Source organism: Corella eumyota, chromosome 3 (assembly GCF_963082875.1).
Source record: "Corella eumyota chromosome 3, kaCorEumy4.1, whole genome shotgun sequence".
Taxonomy (NCBI): domain Eukaryota; kingdom Metazoa; phylum Chordata; class Ascidiacea; order Phlebobranchia; family Corellidae; genus Corella; species Corella eumyota.
In genome coordinates this window covers 19,559,418-19,580,290 of record NC_137492.1, presented here as the reverse complement: position 1 = coordinate 19,580,290, position 20,873 = coordinate 19,559,418, and the positions used below count along the sequence as shown (strand labels likewise).

The 20,873-nt window shown below is 30.2% G+C and overlaps 3 protein-coding genes across 5 annotated transcripts in view; 2 read left to right on the top strand and 1 right to left on the bottom strand.

The window, feature by feature from the left end:
• Positions 1-805: 805 nt before the first annotated feature.
• Positions 806-9,562, top strand: LOC145745646 (uncharacterized). Of its 3 annotated transcripts, XM_082563780.1 has the most exons (14): positions 806-917; positions 1,309-1,510; positions 1,775-1,883; positions 2,701-2,871; positions 3,747-3,800; positions 4,830-4,935; positions 5,068-5,206; positions 5,944-6,024; positions 6,325-6,451; positions 6,754-6,846; positions 7,291-7,911; positions 8,197-8,313; positions 8,560-8,703; positions 8,773-9,561. In XM_082563780.1, exons 1-14 carry the CDS (start codon positions 865-867, stop codon positions 8,862-8,864), a joined length of 2,109 nt encoding a protein of 702 aa, XP_082419906.1. In that variant the 5' UTR covers positions 806-864; the 3' UTR covers positions 8,865-9,561. The 3 variants fall into 3 exon arrangements, with proteins under 3 accessions (XP_082419906.1, XP_082419908.1, XP_082419907.1); XM_082563782.1 differs by lacking the exon at positions 8,197-8,313 and having other exon boundaries at positions 8,773-9,562; XM_082563781.1 differs by lacking the exon at positions 3,747-3,800 and having other exon boundaries at positions 8,773-9,560.
• Positions 9,563-10,394: 832 nt separating this feature from the next.
• On the bottom strand, positions 10,395-11,804 carry LOC145746028 (regulator of G-protein signaling 4-like). Its single transcript, XM_082564207.1, has 4 exons — positions 11,785-11,804; positions 11,535-11,596; positions 11,210-11,373; positions 10,395-10,789 (listed from the first exon to the last, which is right to left on the bottom strand). Exons 1-4 carry the CDS (start codon positions 11,802-11,804, stop codon positions 10,574-10,576), a joined length of 462 nt encoding a protein of 153 aa, XP_082420333.1. The 3' UTR covers positions 10,395-10,573.
• A 654-nt stretch (positions 11,805-12,458) lies between these two features.
• The window catches only part of LOC145744477 (dynein axonemal heavy chain 5-like), a 43,582-nt gene continuing 35,167 nt past the window's right edge, over positions 12,459-20,873 (top strand). The window contains exons 1-18 of the mRNA XM_082562314.1: positions 12,459-12,603; positions 14,006-14,187; positions 14,563-14,688; positions 14,938-15,063; positions 15,234-15,336; positions 15,502-15,650; positions 15,779-15,847; positions 15,950-16,019; positions 16,173-16,318; positions 16,434-16,559; positions 16,646-16,918; positions 17,437-17,598; positions 17,668-17,834; positions 18,192-18,370; positions 18,742-18,937; positions 19,344-19,481; positions 19,661-19,865; positions 20,419-20,628. Of these exons, the coding sequence (XP_082418440.1) occupies positions 12,507-12,603; positions 14,006-14,187; positions 14,563-14,688; positions 14,938-15,063; positions 15,234-15,336; positions 15,502-15,650; positions 15,779-15,847; positions 15,950-16,019; positions 16,173-16,318; positions 16,434-16,559; positions 16,646-16,918; positions 17,437-17,598; positions 17,668-17,834; positions 18,192-18,370; positions 18,742-18,937; positions 19,344-19,481; positions 19,661-19,865; positions 20,419-20,628 (2,724 nt within the window). The 5' untranslated portion in view covers positions 12,459-12,506. The remainder of the gene's footprint in view (positions 12,604-14,005; positions 14,188-14,562; positions 14,689-14,937; positions 15,064-15,233; positions 15,337-15,501; positions 15,651-15,778; positions 15,848-15,949; positions 16,020-16,172; positions 16,319-16,433; positions 16,560-16,645; positions 16,919-17,436; positions 17,599-17,667; positions 17,835-18,191; positions 18,371-18,741; positions 18,938-19,343; positions 19,482-19,660; positions 19,866-20,418; positions 20,629-20,873) is intronic.

Below are 20,873 nucleotides of genomic sequence, written 5' to 3'. Positions count from 1 at the left end.
AACTTCACCATACCATTGTAAGGAGTGTTCATCTAATTTTTTAACTATACAAGAACTAAGGCTTCACTGTGTCAATCATCACTGTTCAACGTCGTATGTCGACAAGAAATATGTTTGCCAGATTTGCCACCTAAGTTGCAACAACTCCGCAAACTTAACTTTACATCTAGAAACTCATAAAAAAGTTGTTCAACCTTCTTCATTTAAATGTGGCAACTGTGACAAAACTTTTGTAAAGAAAGCTTGTCTCGATCGCCATATGTTAGTGCACACTAAAGTGAAATTATATCAATGTTCGTTCTGTTTTAAGTCTTTTGGTAGAAAAGATAACTACATGAACCATGTTAGAAAATGTAATAAATAACTTTGAATAGACTTCAATTAAAAAGCCATTTTACCTAATTTTTTCTTTGGGTATGTTAATGCTGCTATCACATTTTAAGTGACTTGACTCTAGTTTTATTAGTCAATTATAAACATGGTCTTAAAGTAAGATCTGTTTGCTAAGAGTAAACAATTATTTTATTTTTCTGATGATTTTGATCACGACTGTTCTATGTGACACGCCTTTATAAAAAAATTATGTCAGAACAGATTTAAAATTGTGTTTTGTGAGGTTTTAAATGTTTTTATTCACTGTGTGTTTGTGTTTTTTGTTTATGTTTTATGCAGTGATTGAAAAACCAATTATCTACTTTTTAAATCATGCAACTTTCTATTAAAAAATAATTCTAAAAACAAAGTAAAGGTAAATTTTGAAACATTAATTTAAAAACGGTTTTTATTTTGATCATGTCTTATAAATTTCTTTTGTTTTTGTTCAGATTTTTAAAGAGTAATTTATTGATTGTTAAAAACTTGAAAATGAATAACTTTGTTCCTCCATTATGGAAGTTGAGAGAACTGACCGACAAAGTGTAAGTTGTGTTTTATAAATAAGATGTCGATTTTTAGAAATCTGGTCAAATACTAATTGAAAGCTCTGATCTGCAACTTTTTTGTGGTAATATGTTTACTGCAAAAAATGGCGACCGGTATTTGCCTGCAATGATTCATCCAGGCACCACAAACAACATTTTTTATTAATTTTATAGGCTTCTAAATTAGGCTTCTGTCATCCACTAAGTTCTAAATAGAAATAAATTTACCTCCTAGATAACCAACTTTAAGTTTGGTTCAAAAACTACAAAATGTAGTCATTACTGACTATTTACCTGTTGATGTTGACCCCAAATAACCCAAAATCACACATTTATTTAAGTTCAAATTTTTTTGTAATTTTTTTTTTTACTAATTAATTTTTTTTAGCACAAATGTTGTGATGAACTACAGCGATGTTGAAGCCAAAGTGAGGGAAGCAACGAACGATGAAGCTTGGGGTCCATCCGGGACTCTGATGCAGGAGCTTGCAAGGGATACTTTCATGTACGAGAACTTCCCTGAGGTAACTGGGATGATGTGGAAAAGAATGCTCCACGAGGGAAGGAAAAACTGGAGAAGGGTTTACAAGGTGAAACTTAACAAATTAAAAATTTCGTAAAATTTGTTTTTTAATTATTTCAGGAATTGTATTTGAATATGTTCATAAAGAATGGCTTGTAAAATATTAAAATTCTTTAATTATTAAATTTTTATACAATAATATCTATCATGATTGTTCATAATCATACTGTGCCTAAAATTGTACAGTAATCAAAATCATCAAGTAAAGGATGTGATTTCAGAAATCTATTTTTTACATGACAGAACTAATTTTGAAACCTTTTATGTTTAGTCGTTGTTGTTGTTAATGTACCTGATCAAGAATGGATCAGAAAGAGTAGTTACAAGTGCACGAGAACATTTATACGATCTTAAATCATTGCAGGATTTTCAATGCATTGGTACGTGTAGTTTATTAACTTAATGTTGTTTTTCCAATGAAATAATGATGTGGTTTTACTGTGCCTTATTCAATGTATTGGACTTCACTTAATGTGTGAAATTAGCTCTAAATAACAAAATTATAAACTGCTACCTATTGATTATTTCAATCTAGCTTAATTTATATCTGTTAAGCTTCATGTACTCTGAATTATTAATATACATTCTACTGACATGACTCATTAAATCAAATTTATCACCAAACCTTTTTTGATTAATTTTTTGTGTCAATGTTGACCTTGCCTTTGTTTTTGTTACCAATATTAGTTTTAAACTAAACTAAATGTAAACCAATTTTATGCATAAACAAATTAAAATCAAATATGTTAAATTAATTTCCTTTGTTTTTTAATATATAAACAGAAACAGATTTTTATCTAAATTGTTGTATTTCAACTATTGCAATAATATATACATATACTTTTTATATATATTTATCCTCGATGTGGAAAGGTTGTATGCGCAACCTAAACATAGAGTAACATCAGTTACTCCGACCCAGTCTCGAGTTGCCTGTGGCAGTTTGGGATATTATAGAGACTGTAATTGCCCGATAATGAAGCTTCTGATTAAGTGTTGTCTCAGCAAAACTTCATACGTTTATAACACCTTTCTCAAGGGCATGAGAACAGTGGGGATCAAACCCAGAACCTCATGTAGTGTAGCAAGCGTATTATTTGAACCATGTTTACATACGATCAACATCAAAACAGTATTACTCATACTGTTATAAATCATTGTTTATATGTATCACTAACATTAACATTTATTTTTCAGATGAGCAGGGTAAAGATCAGGGAATAAACATTCGAAACAGAGTTAAAGAAATAATCTCTCTTATTCAAGATAATGAGAGATTAAGAGAGGAAAGAAAAAAAGCAAAGAGGAACCGAGATAAATATGTTGGGATCGGGTCGGAGGATTCTAAATTTAATTCAGGAAGATATAGTAAGTTGGCAAGTTTAATAAATAAGTAATTCGAGCTTTAGCTAACTAATCAATAGACAGAATTCATTAAAATCTTACAAAGTGTTGTTATCGCTTAAAACTGAATTAAAAGTTTTATTTGGCAGTGTTTTGTTGGTTTCATCATTTGAAAGATTTATGTGTTTTAAAATTAAAGAGTGTTGATGTTAATATAGTCTTAATGCTGTACAAATTAGAGTACAATTTTATATGAAGGTTTGGTAGGTCATTACACTAACCTAAAACCATTAGAATTTATTGGGTGTTTATAAAAACACATTGATTAGGTGGTTATCAAATTTGTTGTTTTAGTCTTATACTAATAAATCTTGGTTTAGTTTTCAATATACAAATAAGGATAAAAAGGTAATTAACTAGGCCTTAATATATTGTTTATTGGATAATTAAAATTTCAATAGATTAAATTTAGATTGTATATTAAATTCAGTTTTTGTATGTTTATAAACTTATAAATTGTCTTTACAAGTGTTACTGCATCAACTGTTTTGGTTTACTTGTCTCATAGTCTATTGTTCTTAAACCATACCACACTAGTTTAACACATGTTGTGCTATTATAAACTCAGATTATAGTAGCTATGTGTTGACTGATTCAGTATTATGTAGTTCTCAGATTTGTATTTTTTCCAACGGTTTATAAAGCAGTGATGTTATTTTTTCGTTTGGTAGTTTAAATTTAGTTAATTTTTAAAGGTTTTGTAAAAACATTGTGAATTTCAAGAAATATTTAATCATTTTTTTGTTTGTTAATGAAGTTTTATTTAAGCAAAATTAAAAGGGATTTTTTGTAAATAAGAATGAAAAATTACTTTTATAAACGAGTTTTGGTCTCGGTAGATTTCTCTCCCCCACCCTCACCTAAAATAGAGGAGAGAAGGTATCACAATCGAGGTAAGATGCCACTGCCACGCATGTTTCTTTGTTTTTGTATCTAGTTTTTTGTTTTAGCCTCAAAATTTTAGCTACTTCTATTAAATTTTAATTTTATTGCAAAATGATGTAAAAATGTGCTTTTTGTTTTTTGTTTTATGCAGTTTAATTTGGTAAATTGATTTTAATTGGTAAAGGTCTAGTTTGATTTTGTTTATTATTTAAAATTAATAACATTATTATTGGCCAAGTATTTATGTAAATTATAGCTTAAAAGGTTTATTATTTAAATTTATTGAAAAAATCTTAAGTGCTAGATTACTATAATGTTAAAATAATTTACAGATGTTATTATGTCATTGTTCATTTGCTAGAACTTAATTAATTATATAATTGGCATGAATTAGTTAGTTGTTAATTATGCTAAAGTGCATGTCATAGATCAAATTATAATTTGTTTGTAGTTGATATTCTGTTTAATTTGTTAAGTTAAAAACAAACACCATATAAATATATATATTTGTAAAACAATAAAAAAATCCTTTTTATGTTCAAGAGGTTTAAATAAGCTTGTTGAAATACAAGTACCTTAGATATTGTGGCATGGTTAATGTTTCGTTCATGCTTACATATTAGTTCAAAGCAATCTTTTTTGGTAAAGTTAAATTATTTGTTGCTTAGCTTTTATGATTTTGCAATTACTGGTATAACCTCTTTCCTAACTCTTAACAAAACAAACTTATGTTACTTTAATACAACTTCCTCCACTATATTATAGGCATAGGCGTAAAGTTAAATTAATTTTTAGGTTGCACAAGATTTGATTTAGATATAATCACTTAGTAACAATTTTAAAAAAACTTAGAACTTTTCAAATGCTAAATATTATCTTTAATTGATCATTATTAAATATTTTAACAATAAAATTATTTTGTAGTGGTTAGAAAATTAAATATAAAGAACTTTATTTAGAAACATATCAAATAACTTCATAAAAATTAGCCTATAAATTTAAAACAAATACTAAACATTTTTTTTAAATTTTACCAGGTGGGAGCAGGGGTAGTGAACGATATGACTCGTGGAAGGATGAGAGTTATGACGACAAACCACGACGACACAACCGGAGTTCATCAAATGTTTCTAATGGCTACAGGTTTGTTTAATCCTTGTGAATTTTATTTCAGTTTCCACTGCAAAAAAGGACTTTTTATGTAATTTAGAATATTTTGACATACAAATATATATCAATTAAATTTTAAATTTATCCTCATATTCTGCCACCTAGTGACGACTCTGCACCATCAGACTCGGAGAGCAAGCGTTACAACAAAACTAGTGATTCAAGTTATCATGACAAGCAGGAAACTGTCACTAAAACTGTTACAAGAACCAAGATTGAAAACAGAGTCAAAACATCTAAAAAGGTAAAGATTTAAATAAAAAAAATTTTTTTTTTTTTTGTATATATCTTTATCCTCAATGTGGGAAAGTCAGCTGCGCCACTAAAACATAGAGTAACATCAGTTACTCCGACCCAGTCTCGAGTTGCCTGTGGCAGTTTAGGATATTATAGATTATAATTGCCTGATAATTATACTGCTGATTAAGTGTTGGCTCAGCAGGAGTTCATACCAATTATAGCGCCTTACTCAAGGGTGCTACAGCATGAGATCAGTGGGGATTGTGTTCCTGTTATCAGTATGACAGCATAGGTATTAAAGTAATTTTGCCAATTTAATTGTTTTCTAACCTGCTGACTTGTTGCTAATTTAAGCAAATTTAACTTATGCAAACTTGTTATGCTTTCGGCTTTACACCAAGCCTTAAGCACCTTTTTTACTTTAAAAATACTTAGTTAAGTAAAAAAGTCATTTTTTATATATACACCTAATATTTTCCTGAATTTGAATAATAATCAGTTAAAATCATGACATCGTAACCACTACAAATTTAATTTATGACATTGCAGTCCAGCCTAATAAATGTATTTAAATTCTAACATTTATAAGCCATGCTATGTTGTTGCAGTTGTTTAGTACATGAAGAATTTGAAATGTTCCACTAAGAAATCCTTCTATAACTTAGTATTTTAATGAACTTATAATTTATTAACAAGCATCACATTGTATATACTTAACCATTAACTCACTTGTATTTAAAGGTTGACTTGGGTGCAGCTGCAAACTACAAAGGAGATGATCAAAATATACCTGCAGTTAAACCTCCTCCCACATCCCCACAGGTTAGTGTTTGTACTGTGCTATCCAGTAGTTTTGACTGTACTTTTAATTTTTCAATTGCAATCATTGTGCCATGGGGCATACCTTTAGATACTTTTATATTTTAGTTCTTCAAAATTCTTGCTGCTATCGAAATTTATGTTTTTTTAAATATATAACCATATAAAAGGGTCTTATCTTTATAATAACATTTTGCTATTTCAAATTTTAAAAACATTTTGCTACTTCAAACTTTATTTTTTGTTACCCATTGTTTCAAAAGAAAATCTAAATTAAATCACTAATTAAACTTTCCTATGCAGCCAAGTGCAGCAGTCCAACAACAACAACAACAAAGTTCGGATCTTTTGAACGATATTTTCAGCTCTCCAACGCCAACCCAAGCTGTACAACCTCCACAAACCAACTCTAATGTAGATCTTATGTTTGGTGGGTTTTATTCTTTATCTGTTTTACTCATAGAATGTAAAAGTGTTGTTTAAAAAGTGTGGTAATCATAATTTTAATAAAACTAGTCAATGGCCTGCTCCACAGGCTTTCTTAATATATGTTTACTATGATTTACCCATGCACCACAAATGGCAGTTTTATTTTAAACTCCTTGTAAATGAATATTGCACACACCTAAATTAGGTTCTGGATGTTTGAAGTATTTTACATTTGTTTAACCTTCATTTAAATTGAATGGGTAAAATTTTTATTAAAATATTTCTATATATTCATACCGCTAGGTGGACCCAGTGAGCCATCCACAAACGAAGGATTTGCCGATTTTACTTCTTTCTCCCAAGCAACTTCCAACAACTCCCAATTCCAACAAACAAGTAACTATTTTGATTTTAACTAAATTAAATTAAATTTAGGAATTTAAACTTAACAACTACAATTTAAAAAAAAAATTCATTACTTAATTTTTTTTAATTGGGATTTTTGTGAAGTTAACTGGTGTAGTGGTAAGAACACTTGCTACACCACACATGAGGTCATGGGTTTAATCCTCACTGATCTCATGCTGTACCGCCCCTGAGTAAGGTGCTATAAACGGTATAAACTTCTGCTGAGCTAGCACTTAATCAGCAGCATAATTACCGGGTAATTATACTTAATAATATTTAAAACTGCCACAGGCAACTTGAGACTGGGTTGGGGTAACTAATGTTACTCTATGTTGAAGTTGCACTTTCGACTTTCCCACATGGAGGATAAAGACATATACAAAAAAATATGACTGTAAAAAAATGGTAATTTAAAAACAACCATATAACCAGATACAACAAACCAACAAGACCAGTTTGCCAGTTTTTCATCATTCCAAACCACTCAACAACCATCCCAAGTTGATCCATTTGCATCTTTATCGACAAATCAAAGCTCAGATAATTCAATGAACAATCAGTCGTGGATGAATGCTCAGCCTGCTGGATATGGCGCCGTGCCACAAAATATTTCTGGCACCAATGTCATGTCACCAATGGGTAATAACCCTGCCTCTCAAAATATAATGGGTGGCACTAATTTAATGTCACCAATGGGTAACAACCCTGCCTCTCAAAATATGGGTGGCACCAATATAATGTCACCAATGGGTAACAACCCTGCCTCTCAAAATGTAATGAGCGGCACTATGCCACAAAATATGATGGGTGGCCAGAATTTGATGTCACCTAATATGGCTAGCACAAATGTCATGTCACCTACTGGCAATATGGGTGGCGCTAATATGATGTCACCAATGGGTGGAAATGTGCCACAAAATATGATGGGTGGCACTAACTTGATGGCACCAATGATGAAACCCAGCACACCTCAGAACATGGTGTCACAAAACAGTGGCATGATGGGAATGAGTGGCACGAAAGCAACCTCACAAACTACAACAGTTAACGGGAGTAAGTACTTTGATTTTTAATTTTAAAAGTGTTTACTGGCTTTAGTTAATGCTCATTTAACAAAAGTCTAACACATTTTTAACTTATCATTTATTATAATGATATTAATAGAATGGAGTTGGTAAAAAGGTTTATATTTTTATTTTATAATTTACAAACACAAGAAATATTTCTAATATCTTCTGTGTATTGGGAATAATGTAATTTTTATAAAAGAGAGTCATACTATATACTTATAGTTATGCTAAGGGTGCTGCTTTTGTTAGAATCTAGTTTTCATTTCAGCTTCTAAATCTAAATCGAATCTCTGGTCTGATGTAAAGGGAGTTAACATTAACCTCGACACTCTGGGTAAAACTACAACCAAACAAACCATTCAACCATCCATGAACCAGTTATTAGGTAGTAATTAACCATTAACAAGCATTTTAGTGACCATTTTTTCTTAGTACCATATAAAAAAATTGATTCATTTTTTTTCGTTAGTAGTATTACTGAAATAATTTTATTTTAATTTATTATTTTATTAAATAATAAAAATTTGATTTTGGTTGCTTTGAAAAGAGGTTGATATTTTTAATTTAAAATCAATTAAGTGTTATATTAATTGCCATTAAAAATATGTTTAAAATTTTATTTTTTCTAAAGGAACAAATCAAATGACCAATCAAATGGGAGCTATGAATATGGGGGGTATTCCCCAACAGGTGAACCCCCAACAAACTATGATGCAACAACAACAACAACAGCAACAACAACAACAACAACAGCAAATGAGAATGATGGGCCAAGGTTAGTTACATCAAAATATTTCAATTTTTCACACTTTTACAAATAGTTTAACAAACTGTTTTTTCTTAGGAATGAACCAAGGATATGGCCAAATGGGAGGAGCACCTATGGGAAACTACCCGATGGGACAGCCCCAGCAAGCCTATGGTTTTATGAAATAAAGAGTTGCAATAGTAAGCGTGAAAACTAGTGTATGGTTAAATCATATTAGGTCCAAAATAACTTCTACTTAGAACTCAATTTTGTATTTATTCGCACTAAAGTTTTACTTGTCAAATATGCTCTCTATTTATCTTGTATAATAACATGTAAGTGGTCTATGTGTTAAGTTATATTGAGGTACATACTAAGGAATATAAAAACATTTTTTGAACAAATGAATATTTAGTTATTTGTACTATTTTATCCCCGATAATATTTAAATGAAATTTTGTAGCAACTTCTTTTGTTATGTGACAAATATATCGGTTACATATTGTATTATTAAGTGCACTTTTCCTGTTTCGCAAAACTTCATAATTTGCTGGTTTATAAAAGGTTGTAAATACGGTGTCATAATACGCTCTTAAAAGTAGAAAATTTAATGATTTAATAAATAAAATTGTAGTTTTATTTAAAACTGTTTTGTATTGTTAATAATATACAAGGTTATTGGATCTTAGTTTATTTATTTGCTTTTAGTTTAATTAGTTTTAATTTAATTCCTATTTAACTGGGTTGTTGTTAACAATTTCTCTCTTGTATTATGATCTACTTTATATTAAAACACAGAATATGCTTGTATGTTTTGAATAGGTTTTAAAATGTATGCTCCCATGTTTTACTATTAAGAATACTTCTGCTTGTTTAGTGTATGTTAGTCTGTTACAAATAAAAAAACAAGCTATTTGATGTGTTTTCAATTTCTTGCAAGATACTGGCAGGGAACTGTTAAGTTAAATTTTTTTATATACGGCCTACCCAATTAAAAATACTTAAAAAGTAAAAAATGTCAAATATAATATGGCTAAATATTGCTTTTTATGTTAAGTTTGTTTTCTGCAAAAAAATTTAAAAAAAAGTACAACAAACGGCTCAGAGAGGACAAAATAGGGTCATTTTCCTATGTCTGCCAGCATATGATCTTACGACGATGACGTCGTGCGTCACGTGACTCGCGAGCGTTGGGACTTTCCCTATTTACAATATTTACCTTCAAATCCCGATATCTCAAAAACTCCTTGACCAATTTTTAAAATAATGGTATCCGAACCATGCCTTTATCTTTTTTACACACAATCGGTTACCTGATGACCCAACAAAATTCTTTTCGATGGCCCCACAACGCCACTGCCCAACAATTCTTTACTCCCTTCGCGATGGCCCCACAGTTTCCCTTTTTTCTACCTCATCCACCATTAGTATCTAGACCATTAAAAAATAATAAATTAAAACTTAATCCTGCGGCTTATTGGCAGTGGGTTTGTTTCTCATGTTATAAAGTGGACGACAGGAGATGTTGTATTTTTATTTAATTGTTTTATTGTTTAAAATATTATGGGTAGTAACTGCACAAGTTGCATTAAAAAACTTTATTAAAACAACACAAACCAACCTACTTATAAATATTTTATTTTCGTAAATGTCAATCTAAAATTAATAAAAGCTTTCAGTAAAGTTTAATCAGGTTAAGATAGATTTATCGATTGTTTAAAACACTCGCGTCCTTTGTTACTTCAATTATGATATAGACCCTGGACTGTTATAAATAAAACGCATTTGTGACGTCACTACTATATTTTTTAAAAACATCCTAGGTACTAAGTGACGTCCCTATAAGGTTTTTTAAAGTAACGCTCTAAACAATAGAATTTTCACTATGACATCACTGTTATAGATTGCTAACAAAACAATTAATTCGTTTGATTCCGCGATAAAAAGGATTGTTCTTGTTCGAGAATTTCAAAGCGAGAAATCGCGGGAATGAGTCGCCCTCCATTATTGCGTAAATATAATTCTGCGCCGAATCGAACGCACTTAACGGGAGTTCCCCTTCTTTGCTGATGACGTCAATGATTTGTTGACGTCGGTGTGCATCGAGGTTGATCTAGAAAGTGTAGTTGTTAAATAACAATGGGTAAACAATGCAAATAAAGTTAACAATGGGTAAACAATGAAAATCAAGTTAACAATAGGTAAACAATGAAAATAAATTAAACAAAAAAAATTTAGACAATGCAAATCTTGTTATAACATTGTCCAACAATGTGACAATGTTATTACATCGTAGGACAATGTAAAATCTTTAGAACAATGCTAACATTGTTATTTAAATGTAAAACAATGAATTTTTTTTTGGTTATAATAACTCATATAAAAAGAAGGGAGAATTTTCAAATATCAAAAAGAATTAATTTTTTTATTAATTAATTTGTTTAATAAAATTAATTTACAGAAATAACGATTTTATTTCCAATTAACATCATGAGAAAATCGTAACAATCAATCATTATGACGTCATATTCACCTGTGAAGCACAATTGATCCGAATAAAATTATCGTGGATATATTTAGCTTGTGTTTTTCTTTCTTTCGGATTTAAAGTTTTATATTTCTCGCATTCGAGCCAGAATTGGAGATTTTCGGAGCTGTATTCTGCTTCTAAGTATTTTTGGAACGAAATACGACGTTCTGTTGATGATTAAAAATTAATAAAAATAAATAATTAAAAATCAAAAAAATATAAAAACTGTTTGGTATAATTTAACTAAAACTTCATTTTTTAAAACAATAATATTCTAAATTTAATTATAACAACCTAGTTTTTTTGATTTTTAAATAAATAAACCCACTTTTGTCATTGAGTGCTTCTAGTAATGTAAAAGGAATTTCTTTATTTATTCTTTTCTGTGACCTTTAAATAAAAATAATAAATTACTAAAAACTCTAATTTTCTTATTTCAAGTTTATCATAAAAAATTTTCTAATTGTTTAAACTTGCATTTTTGTTTGTTAGTATTGTCTGCCTTTTGCGTCACAAAGTATTCGATTATTTAAGCGCGATTTAAATCTTCAAGATTAAACTCGCGTTTATATATCGACCATGACGTCACAGAGAGCATTATTACGAAAAAAGGGAAAGTAAATTTCTCATATTTATTTAGACAAAAAATGAAAAAAAATTGCATTAATTTAAGTAATGACATCACAAAATAAAAGTTAATACGTCATAAACAAAAAACTTAATATTAGAATTAATATTTTTTAATTTTAAATAAAATCAAAGACGTTTTGTGATTTTACAACAATAGGATATTATCTTAAAGCACTTAAGTAGATAATATGCTATTGTGACGTCATATATTAAATCTTTAAATCACAGAAAACGAAAATGTGAAGTTTGTCTTCCGTATATTTTAGTCTAAACGGGACACGATAATGTGGATTGTGACGTCATAAAACACGATGTATCGGGTTTCTGTTGTGCTCTGTGATTGGACAATAAACTGGGAGTTAATTAAACTGTTCGGTTTATGTTTTTATGTGGTTTAGATTAGAAATAGCTGAGGATGGTGTACAGCTATTTATGATAGTTGGACTGGATTGTTATTTTGTATTTTTTGGGGATAAATTAATGTATTTGGACGAATTGTATAAGTTATAAGTAATTTTGCAAAAAACTTAAATAAATATCCTTTTAAAAATTTAAATTAGGTTATATTTTTATTATTAAAAAATTTTTAAAACTCTTTGAATTTTTGTTTTTTAGATTTTATTGTAATTTTTTAAACTCGCGCAAAAACACAAATTTAAACTAAGTGAAGATGTCGGATTCGCCCCAAGATGGGGATAAAGAGGGTAATAACCCTCCCTCGCCCAAACCTGATTCGGGGACACCTCCCCCCACAACAGTCAAGCCAGGTGACCCAAATTTAAATAAATGAAAATTAATTTAAAATTTAATTTGCAATTAAAAATGCAAAAAACATTAAAATTAATAATTTAAAATTGCTATTTTTTTATTTTTTTGGTTATTATATGGAATTATTTTTGCTAACTGTTAGGTGCAAGCTGCAATTCGTATTTATTCAAAAAAAAGTAACTTAATTGTTTATTTAGTTAATGCAAAAACCACTATAGCAGAGTGAGATGACGTCATTAGTATATTTTGTATGTATTTTTTTTTTTGCGGATAAATTTAAGATTAGGAAAATAGAACATCTAAAAATGGAGTTTGTTGTCGCGTTACCCCGGTGATGACGTCATAATTGGGCGTTTGATTTTATTGGACGATAATTTGTTATTGTTGTAAGCAGCTACTCATTGTTATTGGGTTCCATTGTTTTTGTCAGAACAATAATAGTTTGTGACGTCATTGTGGTCATGGTAACCGCAGAATACACGATGTTTGCTAGTCACGTGACTATATTTTAAATGTTAATATTGCGTTATTTTTGCGTTTTTTTAATAAAAATAAATATTTGTATTAAATTTTGGTATTAAATTAACACAAAATGTTACTTTAAGTTAAAAACAATAATTAATAATTAAAATAAATTAAAAATTCGACTAATTTTAAAATGTCATCTAATACTTCTCGTGCGTCACTTTACGTAATGCGATAGCTGGGATCACGTGATCAGTATTGTAGAAAGACATTCCGTTGGTGAATCTGAAAACTAAAAATCGTCTCAAGTCGAGGCTTGCTCTAATTTTCAGTCAACAAAATATCAATTTTCGCTTCTGCCAATCTTTGGCATTTATTCTTAGCCAACCATAAATAATCAATTGGTTCATTTTGCAGCTATTATATAAAAATTGCTTTGTTTCTATATTAAGATTGATATTCTATATTAACATATAATAGAAACCCGAAATGCTGGTTAAAATTTATTATTTTGGTGGCGTCCCTTTGCGGATGACAATTTAAATTAAATAAAAACATAAGTGGGCGCTTTAGAGTATTCAATTTTTCGCGCCATTTTGAAACGCGTGTTATTTTTGATTTAAAACATGTTTTAAACGAATAAATTAATATTTTTTATAGTATTTTATGTGAATTCATAACTTATCGTTGTATTTAACGTAATTTAAACGAATCACCGAATCACCGATTTAATTTGGTATTACAATCGTTTTTGGTAAGTTGGGTTTAATGATATTTTTTAGTTTTTGTTTTAACGCACAATTCTCTTTTTTGTTAAGACTTTAACTTAAATTTTATTATTATATTTTTGCTTTTCAACCTTCCTATTAAAAAAACAACTTTATTATAACTTTTCTACTTTATTACAACTTTCAATATTTGTTTGTCCTCAATCAGGGCTCCAGGACACCCCAGATGGTCATCGTCTGGAGGACACTGCAGGAACTTCGACCCCCAACAGTGTTCGTGGAGCTCCAGTTATGAGGCAACAAAGGAGGCGGGTAAAGGACCAAGTTACAGAGAATATCGGGAGGAAGAGGTTGGCTACTTTTACTCAACAAACTCAAGCTGCAACTACTGTAAGTTTTTGATTTTGAAATTAATATTTAGATCAAAACAGTTTAAATTTTCAGATTAAGAAAAATACCTTTATTTGTTGAATTGAAAATACATTTAACGTTCAAAAAAATATAGATATATTTATTAGTTTACTGTAATGATTGTGAAGAGATTTTTAACATTGTATATATATAACTTACAAAACTGCTGTTTACAGTAAGTTAGGCTGGGTAGGGGGCCTAACTTACCAGGTAGCAAAAACATGTAAATGATTACCTAGAAAAAATAAAGGTATTATTCATAAATAAACTGTTTTATTATTTTATTGCTTATACAAAAAAGGGGGTTTGTAAAAGTACTAATATTATTAGAGTAAATGTTATTTTTAAAACTAGGTTGGTAATAAGAAGAACATGGTGCTATCAGGAGATGCCATGAAAGAAATGGCGCGGCAAGCCAAAGCTACAAGAGAGGAAAGAAGATCGATCTTGGATGGAAGACACAAGTACATCATTGCTAAGGTTTGTAGCATTATACATGCCATGAATTTCTAGTTATGTTAAGTCTGCCTCTTAATTAAATCTAAGTTACACAATCTTTACATTTTATTGGTTACTTGTGATTTTGCAACCATTCAACTTTAAAATCATACCTCTAATAAGTTTTTTTGAAAGCTTCATTAGAATTTTAATCGAAATCTAATTTATTTAGAGCTTTGTAAGTTTTTTAAACTTGGAGATATTTTTTTTATTGTTAAATTCTTTTAACAGGTTGCTGAAGCAATTGGAGTGGAGGAATCTTACGTGGAAGATCAACTTGTCAGCGATGATCACTTTGATCTAATCGATGCTTTCTTTGCACCCAATGGAGCCAAAAAACTCATGTTTTATTACCAGGTAAAGTTAATAATAACTGTTTTTAATTATGTTTCTAAGATATACTTGCAAGGATTTTAAAGCAAGGCAAATAACGGAACCTGTGATTACATTTCACAAAACTGTTTAACATTACAATATTTTTAACGGAATTTTTTATATAAATTCAAATATATAAATTTAATTTTTAGGAAGCAATTCCACGAGAGAGTTCGTATTCTCGAGCTGATCTTGCAAGTGTAATTCCATCAACAGCAAACAAGAAATTGTTTCTTACCAATGGAGATGGAGAAGGTAGATTTTGTTTCAATTCTGTCATTTTTATTTTGTTTTAAAAACTTTTAATTTAATTGGCCAATACATCAAAATTCATTGAATTTTGAATGACCATATAAAAAATATGAACACTTGCAATGCCAAGGGCAGTACAATCTAACAAATATAATTATTATATCCCAGCCTTAACTGGCATTTGTTACTTCTTTGTACGAACGATTATCAAACCGATCACAAATGCAAACATTGCTAACGAGGTCAACTTTGGAATGATTGACGCACAAGATGGAGGATTGTTGAAGGGAATTGAGACCTTGTTGGGGAGAGTTATGGTAAGCAGGTTTTATATTTAGATATTTTTCTTATTATAACAAGATATGGTTAAATTTAATACATTTTTACGGAAATTTATTAACAAACTTGTATGCTCTTAAATTGAATTTTTTTTCTTGTTTTTTAGGTTCCTGCTTTGAGGGCTCAAGAAAACTGGGGAGCTCTTACAGATGAGGATAACAAGAAGGCTCCAGAGGTGAAGATAAACTTTAAAAACTTGAGAACTTTTATGTGTTACATTCCCTGTTTTAAAGTTGTTTTTAGTTATTACTCATGTACTGTTAACCTCTTGTTGTAGGTTGAAGACTTTATTGAAAATGTGGAGAAATTTGTGAATGTTTTATCAACAGCCAGGATCAGTTTGGAAGGTGAATTAATTTTTACCAATATGACCTAAATATACACTCTAAAAAGTGAATTAAAATATTTTAATAAAATTAACGTTAAATATATATAAATGTAAACTGCTACCCCTTGCAAAATCACTAATTATTTTATTAATAATTTAAATTCACTTTTAGGCAAGTTTGAACTTGAAGATGTTGACATCGGTTACAACCTTGACACAATGAGAGGTCCTCAGGACTTCCTCCAAGCCTCCAGAAACTCGGATCTTATCGATAAACTTGAGGGTGTTGTTGGTGTGTGGTGTCGACAGATTGACCAGGTGAGGGGGCTATTTATTGTGTGCTATGTTTTTTATCCTCGATCTCTAGTTCAGTTAAAAATTTAAAAAATGTTTAATGGAATGTTCAGATTATAATTTTAAATCTTGCCACTAGGTGTTAGCAGAGAGTGAGCAAATGAGAAAGGAAGCAGATGACATTGGACCGGCTGCAGAACTTGAACACTGGAGGCAACGTATGTCAAAGTTCAACGCTCTTCTTGATGAAATTAAAACTCCAAGGGTGAGCAAGAAATTAAAAACAAAATTTAATTAAAAAAATTTAGATAAAAAAATAACTTATAAAATCATATTTTAATATCATTTTAGGTTAAGACTGTTGTTGGCATTCTACACACTGCTAAATCACGATCAATCCGTCACTGGGTGGTGCTAGACAGCAGAATAACAGACGCAGCAAATGAAGCGAAGGACAATGTAAAATACCTCTACACCCTGGACAAATATTTCGGACCCTTGAGCAAATGTGACCCCCAAAACATGGTTGAAATTATTCCAAGTTTGATGAACAGTATTAGGATGATCCACAGTATATCTCAGTATTATAACACATCAGAAAGAATGACTTCTCTGTTTGTTAAGGTTTGTTAACCAACAACAAAATATATATATTTTTTTGGTATATATCTTTATCCTCGATGTGGGAAGGTCGAATGCACAAACTAAACATAGAGTAACATTAGTTACTCCGACCCAGTCTCGAGTTGCCTGTGGCAGTTTGGGATATTATAGATTATAATTGGTCGATAATTATGCTGCTAATTAAGTGCTAGCTCAGCAGGAGTTTGTACTGTTTACAGTGCCTTACTCAAGGGTGCTACAGCATGAGCTCAGTGGAGATTGAACCCACGACTACATGGTGGTGTAGCAAGTGTTGTTACCATTACACTACGCTGCCGGTTATTATATAATAATATATATTATAACTAATTAAATAATGTTATAGCTTAGGAAATGATGTAAAAGTGGATTTATATTTTTGTAATACACTTTTTTTATTCATTTTTCTTTAGAATATACTTTATTACCTTTTATTTTAAACAAGAGTGCTATTGACTAGTTAATTTAATACTTTATCATATAACATTATGTTTAATTAGGTCACCAACCAAATGATAACAACTTGCAAATACTACATCAACCAAGGAGCAGTGAGAATCTGGGATCAGGATCGATTAACAGTCCTCAAGAAGATGGAGGACTGTCAACTTCTCAACAGAGAATATCAGAAAGCCTTCCACAGAATAAAGGAAAAACTCAAGGTATACAATTTGGGTAATTTATATAGTTTTTATATTTTTAAGAACTAAATTAACATTTTAATTGTTTAGGATAATCCAAAAGAAAGACAATTTGAATTCAGTGAAAACTACATTTTCGGTAAGTTTGACACATTCTGTCGAAGATTGGATAAATTGTCCGATATATTTCGAACCATGCATGAATTCTCTGGGATTGGACAAGTTAAAATTGAGGGAATTGAATCTATTGGAATCAAGTTAGTATTTAAGTTATAAATATGATAAGGTTGTAAATATGATGACTTCATGACCTAAAACGTCAGTCACTTTAACCCAGTCTCGAGTGGTCCTTTGCAGTTTGGGATATTATTGATTATAATTGCCTGATAATTATGCTGCTAATTAAGTGCTGGCTCAGAAGAAATTCATCTTATTTATAGTGTCCTACGCAAGAGCACTACAGCATGAGAACAGTGGGGAACAAACCAAGGACCTCACATGGTGAAGCCAGCTGTTTTAACCTTTACACCACACTGTCGGTGTTATTTATTAATAGTGTCATCAGGATTTTGGAATTTAAATATATATTTTTAACTGTAATCTTTATATTTAAGATACCAGAACATTGTGGCCAATACTGAAAAGAAGAAATACGACGTTCTCGATCACAGGAAGGCAGAATTTGATTCCGATTACGCCGACTTTTGTCTCCAAATTGAAGCTTTTCAGCAAACCTTACAAGACTTCTTGGACAGCTGGTTTAATAAACCTCTTACTGCTGAATATATGCTTAGTAAGTTTTTTTTTGTAAATATCTTTTTTCTCGATGTGGGAAGGTCGAATGCGCGATCTAAACAAAGAGTTTCATCAGTTACCCTGACTCAGTCTCAAGTTTTTTTTTATAGTTGCCGAATAATTGAGCCACTGATTAGGTGCTGGCTTAGCAGAAGTTCATACCAGTTATAGCGCCTTACTCAAGGGCACTACAGCATGAGAGCAGTGTGGATTAAACCCACAACCTCATGTGGTGTAGCAAGTGTTTTTACACCACGCTGCCAGTTGTTTTTAGCCTTTTGTTTTTTAACCTTAAATTAATCTTAGATTATAAATTTTTTTAGGTTTTTATATATTTTTATAATATTTTTTAATTTTTTAATTTTAAAGTCTTAATGGAGAGATTTGAAAGAATCAAAGGAATCAAATTAGACACATTCGATAAATACATGATCCTGTTATCTCGCTACTCCAAGGACTTGGATGTTGTTAAGAAAGCTTATCAGAAAATGAAGACTGATCCTCCCATCCCGAGGAATTTGCCTCCCATTGCTGGGAAGATTGCATGGGCCAGGCAGATGTACAGGTTGGTGTGCTTTATTTTATTTTTATTTCTGCTGTTTGGCATCTTTTTTTAGCTTAAACTTTTGGTTGATTTTTATTCCTGTAACTCAGTCTTGAGTTGTCTTTACTAGCAGTTTTTAATATTAAAGACCAAGTTATATTGCCTGACTTTTTTAGGGCACTAAAACATAGAAACAGCAGGAATTAAATCCATGTCGTTGTAAAAAATGCAGTGCTTTAGCCAATGTCATAAATATTTAAAATTTAACTTTATTTTTTGCTAATGCTGTTCAATTTTAAGGGCACTTAAACATGAAAGCAGCGGGAATTAAACCCATGAACTCTAGTACTAAAATTTATTCCTAAACCATGTCAAAAAAATCTATAGTTTAACTTTATTTTTTTGCTAATGCTGTTTAATCACTCAGGAAAATCGAGGTCCCAATGAGTCACTTCCGCAAACACTCTGAAGTTCTTAACACAGCAGAAGGAAAAAGAGTCGTCAAAAACTTTAACAAGTTGGCTGCAGTATTACTGGAGTTTGAAGTTCTCTACCATAAAGCTTGGTGAGTGTTAAACAATCAATTTTTGTGGTTAATATGTAGCTTAAACTGTAGGTTTGGTTATAAATAAAATTGTTATATTTTTTTGTTTAAATTAGTAATAAACTAGGCAATATGTAAGAAATTAAATAGACTGACAGCAATAAATCATTTCTTACTTAACTTATTTATCTTTAATCCAGGTGCAAAGCCACTAATTTGGCCAAATCCAGTCTCCAGTCTTCCTTATTGGTTCGTCATCCGGACTCTAAGTTATTCCATGTCAACCTCGATCCCTCCATCTTTGAGATTCTGTGCGAAGCAAAACATTTGAAGAAGATCGGACTTGACATCCCAGATCCAGTTTATAATCTTTGTTTAAAGGAAGGAGAACTGAGGAAGAATCAGGTAAGTTAATAACTACAAATTTTGTTGTCATATGTTTTTAAAAAGATTTAAATTATTTAAAGTTCTAATACTGTATTGCGTTTGTTGTCATACTTTTTATTAAATTTTGTTGTCATAGTTTTTATTAAATTTTGTTGTCATAGTTTTTATTAAATTTTGTTGTTATAGTTTTTATTAAATTTTGTTGTCATAGTTTTTATTAAATTTTGTTGTCATAGTTTTTATTAAATTTTGTTGTTATAGTTTTTATTAAATTTTGTTGTCATACTTTTTAATAAATTTTGTTGTCATAATTTTTAAGATGGTTTTACATGTTTAAAGTTGTTATACTGTATAAAATGTCTTAGTAACTACAAAATTTTGTTGTTTTTAAGATAACTTTTAAAACCTTATAAAATAGTCCAATTTTTTACAGCCATTCCTTAATTGTTAATTTGTTGTCTTAAACTTTAAATTAAATTAGGTAAATTGATATTTTGTCAACACTCAACATTTAAAAAGATTTTATTGAAAAAGTTAAAAACATTTTATTGAAAAACAAATTTTTTTTTAGCGTAAACTTCAAGAAACGATTGACGAATTTGAAGAAGTGAAATCTAGTATACCGACTATTGTTCAACCATGCATGAAACCCATGATAGGTCGAGTAGAGGACACCATTGTTCCAGGATTAACAATGCACACTTGGTCGACCATGAACTTCGATAAATTTATCGAATCTGTTCATGGCTCTTTGGAAGAACTGAAAATATTTAACAAAAAGGTTAAAATTAAAGTTTTTTATTTAAAACTAATCAAAAGCTCACTCTATGGACGGCATATAAATTGTTGTATTATGGTTACAACTCTCAACTTATATTTGCCTGTGTTAATTTACCTGCGCACCATGAACAGCTGTTTTAATTATTTTATAGTCCTATATATTGGACATACATATACATGAATATTGTCCACTTAGCTCCATCGCATATAGATCGTCATTAAACAATTGTATAATTATGACATCAC

Bases quoted from the DNA above. Each gene is read 5' to 3' on its own strand.
- LOC145745646 (XM_082563780.1), top strand. From the start codon at position 865: ATGAATAACTTTGTTCCTCCATTATGGAAGTTGAGAGAACTGACCGAC. The intron at 918-1,308 runs GTAAGTTGTGTT...AATTTTTTTTAG, and splicing joins AGAGAACTGACCGACAAAGT to CACAAATGTTGTGATGAACT. The intron at 2,872-3,746 runs GTAAGTTGGCAA...TGGTCTCGGTAG, and splicing joins ATTTAATTCAGGAAGATATA to ATTTCTCTCCCCCACCCTCA.
- LOC145746028 (XM_082564207.1), bottom strand. From the start codon at position 11,804: ATGCTCTCTGTGACGTCATG. The intron at 11,597-11,784 runs GTCGATATATAA...TTTTATTTAAAG, and splicing joins ATGCTCTCTGTGACGTCATG to GTCACAGAAAAGAATAAATA. The intron at 11,374-11,534 runs GTGGGTTTATTT...AATCATCAACAG, and splicing joins AGAAGCACTCAATGACAAAA to AACGTCGTATTTCGTTCCAA.